Source organism: Crocuta crocuta, unplaced genomic scaffold (genome assembly GCF_008692635.1).
Source record: "Crocuta crocuta isolate KB4526 unplaced genomic scaffold, BGI_CrCroc_1.0 scaffold2561, whole genome shotgun sequence".
NCBI classification, from domain to species: domain Eukaryota; kingdom Metazoa; phylum Chordata; class Mammalia; order Carnivora; family Hyaenidae; genus Crocuta; species Crocuta crocuta.
Window position 1 is genome coordinate 1,078 of NW_027532461.1, and position 654 is coordinate 1,731.

The window sequence follows — 654 nt, forward strand, 5'->3', positions numbered from 1 at the left end:
TTAGAGGAAGGCTGAGGGCAGGAAGCTGAACTTAGAGATGGGAATTCATATGATATTGTGAGGGAGACTTAAGTATGAACAGAAGGGTCCTGAGGAGTTGGGGAGTGGGTGGCATCACAGCATGGAGGCCTTGAGCACTGGGGGCAGATCTGACACGTAACGGGAACTTATCTCCTGTGGTTCTCTTTCCCTCTCCCTGCCTCAATCCCAGGTATGTGAACTGTGCCAGGGATGATGAGGAGCAGAACCTGGTGGCTTTTCAATATCACAGGCAGATCTTCTACCGAACCTGCCAGGTCATCAAGCCAGACTGTGAACTGCTGGTCTGGTACGGGGACGAGTATGGCCAGAAGCTGGGCATCAAGTGCGGAAGCAAGTGGAAGAGCGAGCTCTCAGCAGGGAAAGGTGGGCACCACTGCTCTTCAAAACAGAAAGAAAAGAAAGAATTCTCCTTGGCAGTTTCCATGTCTGGCTCTCAAGTAGAGTAAAATCTGGTCTAAAATCAGTAAGATTGCAATTCAGATGCTTGAGAAATAAGGCGTCATTTCATATGCATTGGACTCTTAGAAATAATTTAAGGTTTTCATTTTTGTTATGATTTTTTAAATACTTCATGCATAAAATATGTAACAGAATATAGTGATAAAAGACTTA

At 45.0% G+C, this 654-nt stretch overlaps 1 protein-coding gene across 1 annotated transcript in view; it reads left to right on the top strand.

Moving 5' to 3' along the window:
• Positions 1 to 211: 211 nt before the first annotated feature.
• LOC144244208 (histone-lysine N-methyltransferase PRDM9-like) overlaps positions 212 to 654 on the top strand; it is a gene marked incomplete at its 5' end in the record, with an annotated part of 2,695 nt that continues 2,252 nt past the window's right edge. Inside the window, one exon of the mRNA XM_077779433.1 lies at positions 212 to 405. Coding sequence (XP_077635559.1) covers positions 212 to 405 — 194 coding nt within the window. The remainder of the gene's footprint in view (positions 406 to 654) is intronic.